The sequence below is a fragment of the Labrus mixtus genome, chromosome 1 (assembly GCF_963584025.1).
Source record: "Labrus mixtus chromosome 1, fLabMix1.1, whole genome shotgun sequence".
Taxonomy (NCBI): Eukaryota; Metazoa; Chordata; class Actinopteri; order Labriformes; family Labridae; genus Labrus; species Labrus mixtus.
In genome coordinates, this window is record NC_083612.1 from 10,114,751 (window position 1) to 10,128,689 (window position 13,939).

A 13,939-nucleotide genomic window follows, 5' to 3' on the forward strand; every position below is an offset into this window, starting at 1 on the left:
TCACTCTCGTTTTAAACATTCATGTAGTCACTCTGGAAAGCGGTAGAAAATGACAAGGTATTTTTTTGGTTTTGTCCTGGCAATAGTGATGCCTCCTTAACGAACCCTCATGCCAGTTTAGACGGCATATAAAAAAGTTGTGAGGAGTAGTTGCATTTCCATATCGGAAGCAGTTGAAATATTGGAGAAATTCTGTTTTTTTTGTCTTATGAATCTGAGCTTGGTAAATTATGGATCTTCCATCCCTGGCGTTTTTTGCAATGACTTGTGCAGTTGATCAGGTCAGATGAACTGAAGTTCACCATCCATTCTCGTTTGCTGCAAAGCTCATACTCACAGAAATAAGAGACTGCTTTGATCTTAGATCTCGGAGTTTAAATAAGGACTCATTATTACAATTTCTTGGTATCGATCAGAGCCGTGAGGAGTGTGAACCTGACTGTGTTAACCACTTACACAAGGAGAAAAAGCTCCAGTTTGGATTGGACTTGACTCAATGTTAAAAAATAAGTTCATCTTTGGGAGTTTTTCACTGGTCAGTCAGTTGAAGGTGAAAAGAAGAAAAAAAACTAAAACAACTTGAAATCTGACAGCATCTTCACATCATGAAAAAAAAAAGGGTCCGCAACTCTCTGTAGAATTGGAGGAGGTGATCTAATGACAGACTCAGGTTCTGGAGAAGGCAGTGGGGCGGAGGAAGTGGCACTTTATCAACTGGGCTGTGACACTGGGGAGTTTTAAAAGCCCTGCATTGAAACAGCCACAGGTTCCTCTCCACAGACGGTCTGTCATGTACAGCTGATAGAGTGGAACCACAGGAGCCTCTTGTTGTGATCTTTACTAAGTTCTGGTGACTCAGCCCCATATTAATGGTTGTTTCAAGTTTGCCAGACTTTGTAAATTCCTTTTGAAAACGCACATTGACTTATGTACCAAAAACTTCTGGACTTGTGAAGACACTATTTGCCTACAATTCCTATAAATTGTAAAGTTGTGTTGTATTAGACATACACAACTTACTCACATTTGTATGTCTTATGTATTCCCTATAATTGCTGGACCTCAGAATGTGATGTGCATGGACAAGAGAAAAGACTAGGAGTGTAGAGACAAACTAGACAATCAATATTTAAACTTAATTCAGTCCTCAAAACAAAGAAAAACTGTCATTGATGATGATAGTACAGTTTTTCATGTATGAGTCATGTATAGATTGAAATATTGATCTCTGGGAAATACCAGATAAAAAGTCGCCCCGTTTCTATTTTCATTCCTGTCACTCACATACAGTAGACATGGAACGAGGGCTCCACAAGGCGCTGGCAGTGTCTAACAGGAAACTTTCCTCCGATTTTCTCTATTCTCACTCAAAAGACCTTATTAGAGTGATTTCAAAATGGAGATATTGGTGCACTTATAATATCCACATCAGTGATTAAAATAATATGCTTTAACTTGTGTCAAAACCAGAGAAAAACGTTATTCTACTCAACATGAGCCGTTTAGTGATGAGCCTTTGAGGGTTTTGATTTGAGTCAACAGCTCGTCAATACAGGGCACCACACTTCTGTTTGAGCTACCTTCAGTACAAAAGCTCAACATGTCAGTGTTTGCAAGGGGAAACTGAAATTCACAGAGTAAAGAAGTAAATATTTAACCGATGCAGTGTGGACAGCGAGTGTCCGCTGCTGCAAGATTCGGCGTGATATGTAACACTCACATGCACAGTGGTAGTCTCTTTTCACTTGATGACATGAAAGGAAACCACTGTCTCTGGGAATAGTTGAAGATTCATATTTAAACTGGATCTTATCTAAAACAGAAAATCTGTATCAGAAATATAAATACACCCACTTGTCATACAGTAGGTCATGCTACAGAACAGTGGTCCTCTACTCGTCTAGCCTCAGGACCCAACGCCAAGTCCTACATGAGAAATCTTGACTCACATTTCTAATATTTTTCAACCAATCAGATTCCCTTCATGACAAATTGTGCCGTTTGGACCTCAGAGGGTACAGAACGTGACAGAATTAAGAAAGAGGAAAAAGTGCTACACAGATTTTTTTGACACAAGTTTTTTTCCAGGCTCACATTTAAGACTCACTGAAAACAGCTCTGCGACCCACTTTTGGGTCCCACCAGTTGAGAACCACTGCTAGAGGACAGACTCCAAAACACAAGTTCCAGTTTGTAGATACCGACCTTATTGTTTCACTTGTGTTTTACTCCTGATGGACACGTTTTTCACATGACACTGATTATCTAGATCTTGCAGTCACGGTACAAAGTTGCCATAATTAACAGAAATTATGCAAAAATGAAAGTAAAGATTGACATTGTAGTAAGCTGGTATTACTACTTAAAGTCAAATGATAACACTGTGGGAAAGAACTGTATGTAGAAGCTGCAGGATGTTAACCAAGAGAAAATTCTTACAAAGTTTCCAGTTTGAGCATGAATTTCATGCACTACTTTGGTGTATCCAAGCCTGTTGGCATCAACAGACTGCCAGATGGAGCTGCCAGAACGGTTGATGAGATATGTTTTGAAAGTGTAAAGGTGTTGCTTTGTGTTTCACCACGTGTGTTTAGCCTGTTTAATATGTTATGCTCGCACATTTGGCACATGATGGAAGCAGACATCACATCACTGTGAGAAAATAGTTAACATAAGCTCATGATTTCTTTCCCATTTCACTTTATTCCCTCAGATGTCGGGAGAGCGATTCACGCCCCGCCGCACATCACAGAGAAAGTGGTGCAGCTGTTCAGGAGTAAAAGCGAGTTTACCTTCTTGGCCTCCATCCAGCAGAAGTCTTCCACGTCGGGAGTAATATTCTCCATCCATGAGTCAGAACACAGGTAATCCATCTATAATCCTCTTCATTTTGGCCCGCAGCTCCTTTTTTTTTTAACGGCGCAACTTCACTTCCCGGGTTACTGAACGCTCTTTAAATTAAACCCGCGGATGAATTCTCCTCTTACTCGTAGCTGTTTGCAGATGGATGTTGATGAGGTGTAGTAAAGTAAAGATCGCTGTGTGATTGCTCCCCTCCTAGTGTAAGTCAGCAGATGATTGGAGGGCAGGTCGACTGGAGGAATTATGCAGCGTTTCCTCCTGCATGCTCTGGGCAGAAAGATAACCTCACTGTTGTGTCTGGAAGATGAGTGTGAAGTACTGAAAAATATCAAGCAAGCTGTAAATGTAATATTTTATCGTATCATGCTGCATAAACAGACAAACAGCCTCTCTAACTGCTCTGATAACTTGAACACATGGCCTTGAAACCAGGCTGGGATAAACTACCTGCAGACAAAAACAGGTACACAGTTATTTTTTCTCTCTCCAAGTAGTCATTTGAACACAAGTAGTAAACTCTTCTGGCTGCTTCCAGGAGCATTATTTAATCGTTGCAATGAACTGAACTTTGCTGCTGCAGCTGAATGTGATGGCTGTAGGACATCGGTGAGTGGCAGCAGAGAGCCCGCCCCGGCCCCCTGAGAATCTATACGACTGTCGATTGTTTTTAAAGGGCAAGCAGCATTGATTTTTCTCCCCCCCCCCCCCTCCCCTTGCCTTCAAAGGTAAAAGCCGGGGGTTCTGTAAAACAAGCAGCCAAAGTGGGCACGACATAGAGTGCATATGTGTGTATGCTGGGAGTCCAGACAAAGGCAAAATCATACACAATGGGAGAGTGAAATAGAGGGAATCTTAACGGTGCTGTAAGTGTGGTGCAGGGCGGGCTCGTCCTCTCAAGTGTTGTAAACAAGGCAATTAGCTTCCCTGCACTGAGAAATAGCACCACACTCATAGATGTTTGTCATCATGCATCACTCAAAACATTAAATGCGAAAATGATATACTTATTTTTTTTTTTTTAGTTTTAAGTTTTCCACAACCTATTTGTCAGTGAATGTGTTTTTTTCCTGGTCTGATACTTCAGAGGTTTAGAAATGGACACATGAAGGGGACTGATGGAATCTGGTAAGCGTTAAGAGAAATGTATACTCAAGTATGTTGAAGCTACAGTATTGTGTGAGAACAAAAATACTGAAAATGGTCAAAAATGTAACATGTGAGTGGTAGCAGTTATTAAACATGTTACTCCTATTGCTAGGCACAAACCAACAAAGTGCTTTAAACTACCGAGAATTAAAGAGAAAATTAGAGCCCGACCTATTAATCGGCTAGCCAATAATATCGGCCGATATTAGCATATTAAGTGACTATCGGCTAATTTAATCACAGATATGCGCTGATATTACTAGATTTATTCACCAGTCAAATAGCATTTCATTTGAGCATGCACATACTGTACATGCGCAGTCACTTTCTAGTTAAGTGACCATCTTGTCTTTGTAAAAAAAAATGTTTGATAACTGCATTTGAGGGATCAACGCACTTTTCTTCTACATTTATAATAAATCGGCCGATATCGAAATCAATTTATTGTTATCGGAATTGATCTCTTCCTAATATCAATATCGACATCGGCCCCAAAAATCCCATTTCGGTCGGGCCCTAGAGAAAATAGTAGTGCTACCATAACAAGCCACAACATTGATCTGCTACATTGTTGATTATTAGCCTAGCAGCCTCTTTTTGGACCCAGAAGGGGCCATATCTGGACAAGATCCTAGAAAACACATCAGGCAGCCTCGCACCAGAGCTTATATCCTGCGTTTTGACATTAAATTAACACTTAATAATAAAAAATAGGATCATCATGCGACTGATACCATCAATTAATTGGCAAACTGTTGACAGGTTTGTTCAATCAAGTGAGAAGGTAAGTTTTTTTTTCCAACCGGGTTCCATCTTCCATTAGATAATATAATAGTAAAAAATATTTCTTGCATTGGCTTCAGCTTTAAAAGAAAAGGCGTTGTCCTCTTTATATATCCATTCAATAGTATAGTAATACACTATTTAAATAGTACATTTGTGTATGTACATGCCCATGCATCTATTTTCTTTGAGCACCTGCTGTACGGTCTTCGCCTGCAGAGAAATGTGTTGGCCTCCGCTGAGCTTTCAAGGTGACCTTGAGTGTTGCCTTTTAGTCCCCTTCTCTCTCTTTGTTCCTCTGTCAGCCTCTCTCTCTCTCTCTCTCTCTCTCTCTCTCTCTCTCTCTCTCTCTCTCTCTCTCTCTCTCTCTCTCTCTCTCTCTCACACACACACACATATGCTACCTGCAGGCATAACTGCCGAACGCAGCAGTAAAGTAACCTGGCTAAACGGAGCCAGGTTACTTTACTATCTCGCTCCTTCAGGTACAGTGATATAGCCTACACCATGCAGCATGTGGCTCAGAGTAGTACGGGGACTAACAAAATTTTCCATTAAAGCTACTCTCTCACCCAAACTCAAAACCGCCAGTACTTCAGGTACACTGATTTGTAAGCAAGGGCTATGACATTTGCATTGTTAGAAATACATTGTTGGGGAAGGGTAAGTCCTCCAACCCAAACAGAAAAATATCACAAGTGTCATCAGCTTCCAAAGTGACCAATTAGCGCCTTTGATGATTAATTTACCTGCCAGCATTTTTCAGAAGGGTTGTTACAATGCAGTGATCTGGACTGACATATCATTAAACTGATCAATCACAAAATACCATTGATGCAAAAGAAAATATCAAACCATTATGTAACCTTCAACATATTCCTTTATTCTCTAACGTCCCATGGCACAGGGGTTAGTTGGTAAGAACGCAGTATAACTGCATACCCATACTTTCTGATTATTTTTAATGGGAATATGTTTCTTTAGGGATGTAGGGTTGTTCAGTGGTGAGCACAGTCGCCTCACCGCAATAAGGTTTCTGGTCCGAATCCCCAAAAGACAGAGCCTTTCTGTGTGATGGTTGCATTATCTCCAGTGCATGTGTAAGTTCCCTCTCCGGCTTTCTCCCACAGCCCAACAATAACATGCTTGTTAGGTTAATAGGTGACTCTAAGTTGCCCGTAAAGGTGTGGATGGGAGTGTGACTGATTGTCTGTCTCTATATGTCAGCCCTGTGATCGACTGGCGACCAGTCCAGGGTGTCTCTCGCTCAGTGACAGCTGAGATCGGTGCCAGCCCCTAGCAACCCTGAACGGGACAAGAGGTATAGATAATGGATGGATGGATATGTTTCTGTCTCATGTCCATAAAAAGCCCCTCAACTGAAGGTAATAAATCCACTAAATTTGGAATTCTTGTCAAAATAATGAATGTTGTCGAGTGATGAACCTTGGGATTTACATCTCAATCTTCAGAGCCTCCCCCCCAAAACAGATGATTGACTGTCTTTGGTCTGCAGTCGTTAAAGTTTGTTAGATCCAGACACTAATTGGGAGAGTTAAAGGAACAATTGTGACGACGTTAATAAGAATAAACACTGCTCACTTTAAGTAAAGCCAAATAAATGTGAACAATATTCTTCCTGTTCAAAGTCAGTTTTGCTTTCCATCCATCCATTATTACCTCCTGTTTTAGAGGACTTGCCAAACTAAAACAATTTCTGTAGCCAATAAGGGCTGTCGACTTCCCGTATTGCAAGTGGTTTCCAAACCGTTTTCTGACAGGCATATACAAATATGTTAATGGCATCGCACCCTTCATCATACACATCAACATATATCTTTATATAATTAACACACTTTCAGTCATGCTCCATTTCCTTTACTTTTAGAAATGATCTCCAGCATTTAGTACAGAATATCAACTTCAGTGTGACAACAAACTAAAAGACTAACAACGGCTTTAACAGAGGAAGTAAATAACATGATACTTCAAAATGTGTAAGATGTAACAACAGTCATTGCTTTGAATCGATTTTTTTTAAAGCTGACTCTTCCAGTCCTAGAATCATTTCAATGAAGAAATCAACGGGCTTCTCTTTGTTTGCAGGATGCGATGACTCTAATTGTCATCCAAACGTGTTCAGCTTCATGCAGTTAGAAGCATGACACCAACTGTGGTCTCGCTTCGCTACCCACCCTTGGACAGTCGAAGTGGAGGTCGAGATATGCCGTCATATTTTTTTGCCTTTGTTGTAGTTGTGACGTCTGCTGTAGATTTATTGTCAGCCTTGCGATAACCTGGAAGTCCTCTCATAAACTTATTCCATGCTTTGCTACCAATGCAAAACAGTGTGTCAGTACACCCCCGCCTCCCCCCTCCCCCTCACCCAGGACCACTGATCTAGAGGAATTGGGAGACTGCTTTTTGCTGTTGTTCTGACATTGCAAATGGTTTCTGAAAATTCCAACACACAGAACTAAGACAGCTTTGAAGACAATGACAGAACAATCGGCCCTTCTTATGAATGACATACAGACTGTATTTTCTCATTTGTTTATGAAGTGAGCATATCTCTCCTCAGTTATTTGATTCTGGAGGCTTTTCATTTTCTTTCAAATATTGTGTATTGTTGGCTTGTATAAAGGAGATATTGGGATGTAAATCTAGCTGAGCCGAGACGCCCAGCAGGCCCAAAGTTATTTTGAGACGAGTTGTTGTGTGAGTCAGGCTGCCTCACTGCGAGTGTAATTAAATTTGGACACCGCCTTGCCTGGCTCGGTGCAGACCTGTGCTCCATTGTGACCGAGGATTTGTTCTGAGCCTCTGAATCCTCTCTGAAGGCCCCATTACAGCCCTCTGCTGATGCCCATTCTTTCCTTTTATAGGCCAGGCCTCCCATTCAGCCCGCTAACAGACAGCTAGCTGTACCACTCGGCCAAATCCAATCATACATTCCTCCTCTGTACCTTCTCTGCTTCTTCATCTTTTCTCTCAGCACAATCAAACCGTCCTCTCCTCCTTCCCACCTCCTCTGCCAGCTATGCTTTCCCAATATGATAATATCCATCTCCCCTCCCTCCTCTCATCCTCCGCCCTTCTTATCCTCAAAGTGAAAACGCCTTTTGAACGCGAGCATTTTCTCTGTCCCTGCTGCAAATGCAGGAGAAACTTTTTTTTTCTTCTGTTCCTGTGCACGGCACTAGGAAGTGGGAGAAAAGGTTTATTACTGCTCCACTGGGCTGAATAGAACAAAAAGAGACTATTTTTGCCTAGCCAGCAGTTTTCTGGGTCCCAGTAAGGCTCTCATTGTCAGCAAGTGGCAGTACTTCTGTGATGAACTAACTCAAAGTCCCAGTCTCTCCGCTGCTTTTCCCAACTGAGCACTTAAACACCAAAGATGCCCAGCACAGCTCCTCCAGCTGCTCTGTTCATCTGCCTGCCCTCTGCCACTCCACAGGTCTGCCTCTCGCTCCTTGCCTCAGTTCATAAGCACTTGCAGGTGCTTCTCTTTCAAGGGAACATGCTGAGCCGAAGTCGACTCTTGGTGGGGGTTGAAAACACACACAGAGACGGAGGAGGAGGACTTGTTAGACACTTTGTGATAAGAGTTTTTGAGATGGTGAGGAAGTATGGGGGGGTACACTATTTATTCTGAAGAACAGGTGCTTGTAGCTGTGGCAAAAAGTCACATGTCTCGTGTCGAGACCACTTTTTGACGGTCTTGGTCACCTCTCTGAATCTAAAGCATTTTTACTTGGTCTTGTCTCGATCTCAGGCTGGGTGGACTCCGGATTTTAAGTCAAGACCACCACTGAAAGTGATTACAGTCATTAGAAGGAAAAAGGCCTCTTTCTACAAGAACAAATAATTTCAATTTAATTGTAGTTTGATTTTTATCCCCCAATTAAGGCCTTCCTGGTGTTACGGTCTAAGTAAGTGACACGCCCGCTGCACATAAGATAATGATTTTTCAGTGATATTTATGGTCTTGGTCTTCTCTCGGTCTCGCCCTGCCTTGGTCTTAGTCTTGTCTTGGTCTCGATCCCGAAATGTCTTCGTCTTATATCGGTCTCAGAGCGCTCTGGTCTTGGGTATGTCTTGGTCTCAGTGTGGTCTTGACTACAACACTACCTTTTATACACTCATAGATTTTGTTCTCATTTGATAGGTTGTTATTTTCTATCTGTTAACAATCATTCTTCATCCAATTAATTAGTTGTAATTGATACTTAATATGCAAAAAATAATCTACTGTTCATCTACTGTAAACAGTATATATAAAGTTTTGCGGGTAACACCACCTCTGAGGCGACATATTGTTAAAAAGCACTCTGATCGTTATTATCCAAAATCACAATTAGCAAATTGGTTTGTTCATCATCCCTTGGCAGATGGTCTGAAAAATCTTACATTTTAAATAAAGAGTGTTTATTTCAGTGCTGGCCCTCCTTGCTCTTCTTTTAAATCTCAGTCTGTTTATGTTGTTCTTAAAGTTGATCTGCACGACACTTCTCCTTTTTTATTTACATCATATGGGATTTGTGTGTGTGTGTGTGTGTGTGTGTGTGTGTGTGTGTGTGTGTGTAAGAAACAGGAAACCCACTGGCTTTGATTCTGAACTCCTGATCTTCTCCGTGGAGTCGAGGTGAGAGATGAGTTAAGCCCCTCTCACCGCAGACAGATACCAGCTTCCACACTGCTCCCTCTTGATGTTACTCAGCATTATTAACTCTAAGGAGAAGGAAGCAGTGCAGTAATGATGCTGACTAACAATGACTCACTCTGCTCCTGAATGTCTGTGAAGAAAACATAGGCTGACCAAAAGCAGAGTTCTCTACTTCTCACCTCAAATAACAGTTTTTTTTTTCCCCCCTGCAAGTTATGTTCTTCTGAGATTTTGCCTTAATCACACCTGCTGGTGTGTGCAAACAATCTGGCCAAAGCTGGATCTACTTGCCTGCCTGTTAACAGAGCAGATAACAGCACTCCAAACCTGACTCACACTACCAGCCCTGCAGACCTGATTAGAAGAGGTGCTTTTTTTTTTGCCCCCACTGTAAGTTTTTTAATTATTTTTCAGCCTCTCGGGTGCACAAGAGCAAAAAACGAAACATATCAGCAGAATGTGCCTGAATTTAAACATTCAGAAGACCATGAACAACATTAGAAGCAGATGACGATTGAAAGTTAAATATTTCCATGCTGCTGAGGAGAGACTCAACCATTCAGTATGAGCTTTAATAAGCAGAGTGACTCTTACAATCTTAATAAAATGCATATAAGTATTGATTGTTTACATGGAAAATATACCATCCATCCATTTTTTTATTAACGGCTTGTCCTGGTCACCTTTCACACGGCATGGAAAATACTGATCAGTAAAACTTTTGGAAGAATAACAAAACTACACAAACAGGAAAGAGAGCAGGATGGGACACGTTGCAATGTGCATTAAGAGAGGACAGGTACATGTGTATGTGAGTGTTTTACAAACTCATGAGGCAACCCCCAGCCCCCCCCCAAAGAAGGGAATTATATCCTGAAATCAACTTTACTTTTTAAGATGCTTTAATGTCCATTGAGTAGTTTCTCTCAGTGCCTCTCAGTAACAGCATGCTCAGGTCAAGTCTTTCAACTTCAGCTGATAATGTGTAAATTAGTTCAACGTAATAGTACTTGCAGGATCAGTACTGTTACCTTTCATCAACACTTCTGCAGTTTCGAGAGGAGTAGATAATTGTATTCGTATTAATAGGTTAGTACAATTATTTAGTTGGATTTTTGATTTAGCATGCTATTGTGGTCGTTTGCAGGGTTGTCCTCAAAAGGTTGTCGGCTGGTTGAACAGCGTTGAGCTTTTTCATAGGTTACGATTCTTTCAGTGTTGGTTATTAACTGAGTTTTTATCCAGAACCAAATTTCCTGCATCGCTTCCCTGATGGACCTCATCACCAAGAACCATAGGTGGTCCGCTATACTCTCCTTGCATTGCTGCTAACAATATCACACTCTGCATAATCAAAACTGTGAGGGCCTAATAATTTTCCTCCTACTCACTGCTTCCATTGAGCCATATGATAACTCAAGCTGAGCTCAGTTATGAAAGTCACACCTCTCTTCCATCAACATCGATTGTGATGTGAGGCCATCTGTTAAATCCAGTACCTTTCATCAACTGAACCTTTTATGACAACTGAAGGACGATGTCTTACCATCAATCCAGGTCTCTTCTTCTGGTTGGCGCTGGTATGATTTTCCATCCTCGTATCGGGTCTACCTCCTTCTCTCCCTTTTTCCACGGACAAACTCCAGAGTGTTGACCTCCCTATTGAGAAGATAATTGGTTGTCAGCTGCCCCGCATAAAACGGCAGCATGACACCGCGGGTGAAGAGAAAGGACAGGATGATATACAGCCAACCCTGCACTCTTGGGCAGGCATTCATTCCCAAAACTTTTCACTTACACATGACGGCAGTGCATTTTGATGAAGACCACTTGTCACCTCAACAGCTTCTTCCCAGAGCTGTCAGTGCAGTTCTGGGATCCTTTCACATGCAGGCTGAGATCTGCGTCCCTGGAGACACCAGCCTGTAACCCCGCCACTGTGGCTGTTTATTTATTACTCAGCAGTTTGAGACACCATATGTCCTGGTCTCAGCATATTTTTGATACAGTCAAGGAAACGGGGGAGAGGGATTAGCATTAAGTCCTCTTTCCCTCGTTATGTTGGTAATTATGATGCTAAGTCTCCTTGAACATTTCACTGTAGTGTGGTCAGCAACTAATAAGAAAAGCTGCAGTTCATTTAAAGCAAAACTGCAAGAAATATTTCACCATGTCATATTTAAAATGCATTCCTATGAATAGATGCTACCTTGAAAAATTGAATAAACTTGATTTTAATCCATCTGGTATCATGACGGAGTAAAATGAGCAGATTGATACGACTTCCATATCTGTACATTACATTAGAAGTGACAGCCAGCAGCTTGTTGGTCTGGTTAAGACATCAAGTTAAAGAAGTGTTGGACTGTTTTTGACAGTGGACCATGCAGTAGTTTCTTAGATTCTCTGCTGGTTGTTTACTGCTCATAACAAAGTGAGAGCATATGCAATGAAAGGCTGTTTGCCGTGCAACTGTCAATGCTAGTTTCTGATCACCCATGATTTGGTTTTCCAGTTTCACAAAGTGTGATTAGCCAAAGACATAGGTTAAAAGATATATATACCTCCAACCCATAGCAGCATGCCGTCCCCACTAAAAATCCAGAGGAACCCACACGACATGAGAGCTCAAGAGCTCCCATGCAAATATGTGGTTAGTAACTAAGTTTTATAGATAGCGACAAGCAGTTATATGTTGTGAATAAGGTGCCAGGTCCCCCGGTAGTCTAAGCCTATAGCTTAACTAGGAGCCTGGTTCAGATCCTAACAACTTCAATAACCTCCGCCCCATTTCTAACTTACCTTTCATCTCCAAAATTCTGGAAAAAATAGTCGCCACCCAGCTACAGTCTCACTTAAATCAAAATAGCCTCTATGAGCCCTTCCAGTCCGGTTTCCGCCCCCGTCACAGTACAGAAACTGCTCTACTAAAAATCACCAACGATCTCCTCATTGCTTCTGACTCCGGCTTACTTTCTATCCTCATCCTTCTTGACCTGAGTGCAGCCTTTGACACTATCTCACACCCCATCCTCCTCAGTAGACTCTCCTCCATTGGCATCACTCACACTCCCCTTACCTGGTTCCACTCTTATCTGTCAGGCCGCACTCAGTTCATACAGCTCAAATCCTTCAAATCCGAGCCTTCCCCAGTCACTACAGGTGTGCCCCAGGGCTCTGTCCTGGGGCCCCTTCTCTTCATCACCTACCTTCTCCCCCTTGGCAATATTTTCCGTAAATTCAGTATACTTTTCCACTGCTTTGCGGATGACACCCAGCTCTACCTCTCCAGTAAACCAAACTCCACACTTCCACCCTCCTCCCTCAATTTATTATTATTATTATAGACGCCTATAACATAAATAAGGAGTTGGTCCATACCTGCGCCAGATCTAACTATATGACAGTCAATTTCTTAAAATCTACCATCATATAGTGCAAATAACAGTTCCTTCCCCTTCAGACAACTGTGGTGGTTTGGTTTGCTTACAATGAGAAATAAATCCTCTTACCCTCAGTTTCTGTTAGGGCCCTTTTTTTTCTTTTGAAGTTCACATTCCTACAGAGTGAATGCTCATAATTGGCGAACAAAGCATTTTGCTTTTGAAAGGATGCTCCCAATAGGGCAGCATCCTCGCAGTGTGTGGAAGTGAAGTGTATTTTTAATTTCAACACTTGTCAGCAGTGTGTCCTCTGCAGCCATCCTTATCCCATTGTCCATTGTGTGCTGGTCATAGCTTAATGCAGAGTCTGAGAGATCCAGATCTAAGTGCATTTATAAATTAATCCTAAACACAAAACTGAGTCTTACTTCATGCCGTCAGAGGATTTTCCTGTTTTTCTTGAAAGTATATTAGAGAAAAAGTCATTATAACTTGGCCAAGATGTAAAATGTTAACTCCCCAGATGAGGCCATGAGGCCAGGTGTCACTCCCAGCAGTGCCAAAGGGGGAGACTCCGGGGTGACGCAGTGATCGTCCTGAACAAAGTGGCTCAAAAGTAGGTCAAGTTAAAGGACAACTTAGGTGGAGTTATGATGCCAATTTTAAGATGCATGGGGCGCTACAGTTGTATCCTAGTGGTTGAGCATGAGCCCCATGTGCAGAGGATAGTCATCCTCCATGCGGGCAGTCTGGGTTAAAAATCTGACCTGTTTATCCTTTTCTGCATGATATTACCAACTCTCTCTCTCACCCTGATTTCTGACTCTATCCACTGTCCGATCTGGATGAAGGCATAATAAATCCAGAAATAATAGCCTTAAAAAAAAGATGACGCAACGTTATCGGTTCAGCGTTTTATCCGTACAAGATGCAATCTTCGTTTGATTAACTAGTAGACGATCTGCACCCTTCTTTACAGTTAATGCATTGAATATGGCACAACTGAATTGTGCCTGACACTTGGAAAAGATGGCGTTGTGTTTGCACACACAGGAAAGAGAGCTGACCTGAGCTCTCTGTGTGTGTTAAGAGAGGGCAG

General features: G+C 41.8%; 1 protein-coding gene across 1 annotated transcript in view; it reads left to right on the forward strand.

Annotated features, from left to right (window-relative positions):
- Positions 1-13,939, forward strand: part of LOC132991998 (protein kinase C-binding protein NELL1-like) — a 259,382-nt gene that overhangs the window by 33,709 nt on the left and 211,734 nt on the right. The window contains exon 3 of the mRNA XM_061061100.1: positions 2,714-2,864. Within this exon, the coding sequence (XP_060917083.1) occupies positions 2,714-2,864 (151 nt within the window). The remainder of the gene's footprint in view (positions 1-2,713; positions 2,865-13,939) is intronic.